Source organism: Egretta garzetta, unplaced genomic scaffold (assembly GCF_000687185.1).
Source record: "Egretta garzetta isolate BGI_Z169 unplaced genomic scaffold, ASM68718v1 scaffold481, whole genome shotgun sequence".
Classification (NCBI taxonomy): Eukaryota; Metazoa; Chordata; class Aves; order Pelecaniformes; family Ardeidae; genus Egretta; species Egretta garzetta.
Genome location: NW_009258681.1, coordinates 223,981 through 225,498, shown reverse-complemented (window position 1 = coordinate 225,498; position 1,518 = coordinate 223,981). Strand labels below are relative to the sequence as shown.

The following is a 1,518-nucleotide window of genomic DNA, read 5'->3' as shown; positions in this document are numbered from 1 at the left end:
CCATAGGTGCTATCCCAGCCCCTCCTCCAGCCCAGCCTCACGAGGGCACCCTGGACCGCACGCCCGCGAAGGGGCTGCCGTGCTCCTGGGGGCTCTTCCTGCCCCACACGCAGCACAGCAGCCGTGGCCCCTTCCCCTGCCTGGCACGCAGACCCTGTCCCATAGGTGCTATCCCAGCCCCTCCTCCAGCCCAGCCTCACGAGGGCACCCTGGACCGCACGCCCGCGAAGCAAGCGCTGGGACTTGGCTGGGGCTGGGACCTTTATTTCATGAAAGCCGACAGCACGGCCGTGCCTGGCGCTGCCCACACGTGCTGTTCCCAGCCCTGCAAGCCACGATCCCTGGGCAGGAGCCACCAGGAGGGGGGCAGCAGCCTCCCCGTCCCCACAGCTGGGCATCTGCTGGGGGTCACCCCCCTGTCGGGAAGCAGGCAGCCGGGCCAGGCGCCCCACGGCCCAGAGGGGTGGGCTGTGCCAGCGCTCAGCTGCTGTGCACGCCCAAGCCCAGCACCGAGAAGGCAGCGCGGTGCTTCCTCAGCAGCAGCCGGATCTTCTCGTCATCTGAGTCAGGGTCCAGGGGCTTGTTGTATTCGTCGTCCTCGGTCTCAGAGGCCACTCGCTCTCCACCAGAGCCCCCCACCCGCTGCGAGGATGAGGAGGGCTCCAGGGCGCTCTTCTTCCTCCATTTGGTCCGTCGGTTCTGGAACCAGACCTGCCGCCCCACGAGACTGGCTCCGTTCCCAGCCACCACACCACGCACCCCGTGCCACGTGGGGACCCACACTCACCTTCACCTGGGACTCAGTCATGCCAAGGGAATAGGCCAGCCGTGCTCTCTCCGGACCCGCCAGGTACTTGGTCTGCTCAAAAGTCTTCTCCAGAGCAAAGATCTGGTGCCCCGTGAAGGTTGGGCGCGTGTGCTTCTTCTTATGGATGCTGTCGGCCAGGTGAGCAGGGGCTGCAGGAGCGGAGAGAGGCGGGTAAGCACCTGGGCTCTCTGCAGCGCGTGGCTCTGGTCAGCTCTCCCCCTCCTGAACACGGCATCAGCACCCCTACCAGCCCTCGGTGCCCACAGAGTCCCTCCACACCGGCTCCCCTCCAAATTAAAACCATATTCTGGCTTCAAGGCTTCAGCCCCATGCCAGGAGGGCGAGACCCACAGAGCCAGAGCCAGCCTGCGCACCTCCTGCTCGGGGACAGAGCTCGTTTGTTGTGCTGAGAGGGGAAGGGTTCTCAGCAGCAGCGCACGACCCTGGGGCCACGCAGCACCGGGAGCACTGTGCCCCATGCCCCACGCCTTGCAGGATGCTCGACAGGAAGGCAGGCGGAGATGGTCGGCTCACAGCTGTGCTGGGAGCGGATGGCCAAGCTGCCTGGCCCATCTGCTCCAAGAGCATCGCCTGGAGAGGGGCCAAGGGGACCGTGGCTGCAGGTGCTGAGCAGCTGCACCCAGCACCCCTGTCCCAGAGCCTGCCAGCGCTCCCCATGGGACAGTGGGTGCACCCATCCTGCCCCCCCT

At 66.7% G+C, this 1,518-nt stretch overlaps 1 protein-coding gene across 1 annotated transcript in view; it reads right to left on the bottom strand.

Moving 5' to 3' along the window:
• Window positions 1–434: 434 nt before the first annotated feature.
• The window catches only part of NKX6-3 (NK6 homeobox 3), a 4,775-nt gene continuing 3,691 nt past the window's right edge, over window positions 435–1,518 (bottom strand). The window contains exons 2-3 of the mRNA XM_035888686.1: window positions 788–996; window positions 435–711 (exon numbers count right to left, since the gene is read on the bottom strand). Of these exons, the coding sequence (XP_035744579.1) occupies window positions 481–711; window positions 788–996 (440 nt within the window). The 3' untranslated portion in view covers window positions 435–480. The remainder of the gene's footprint in view (window positions 712–787; window positions 997–1,518) is intronic.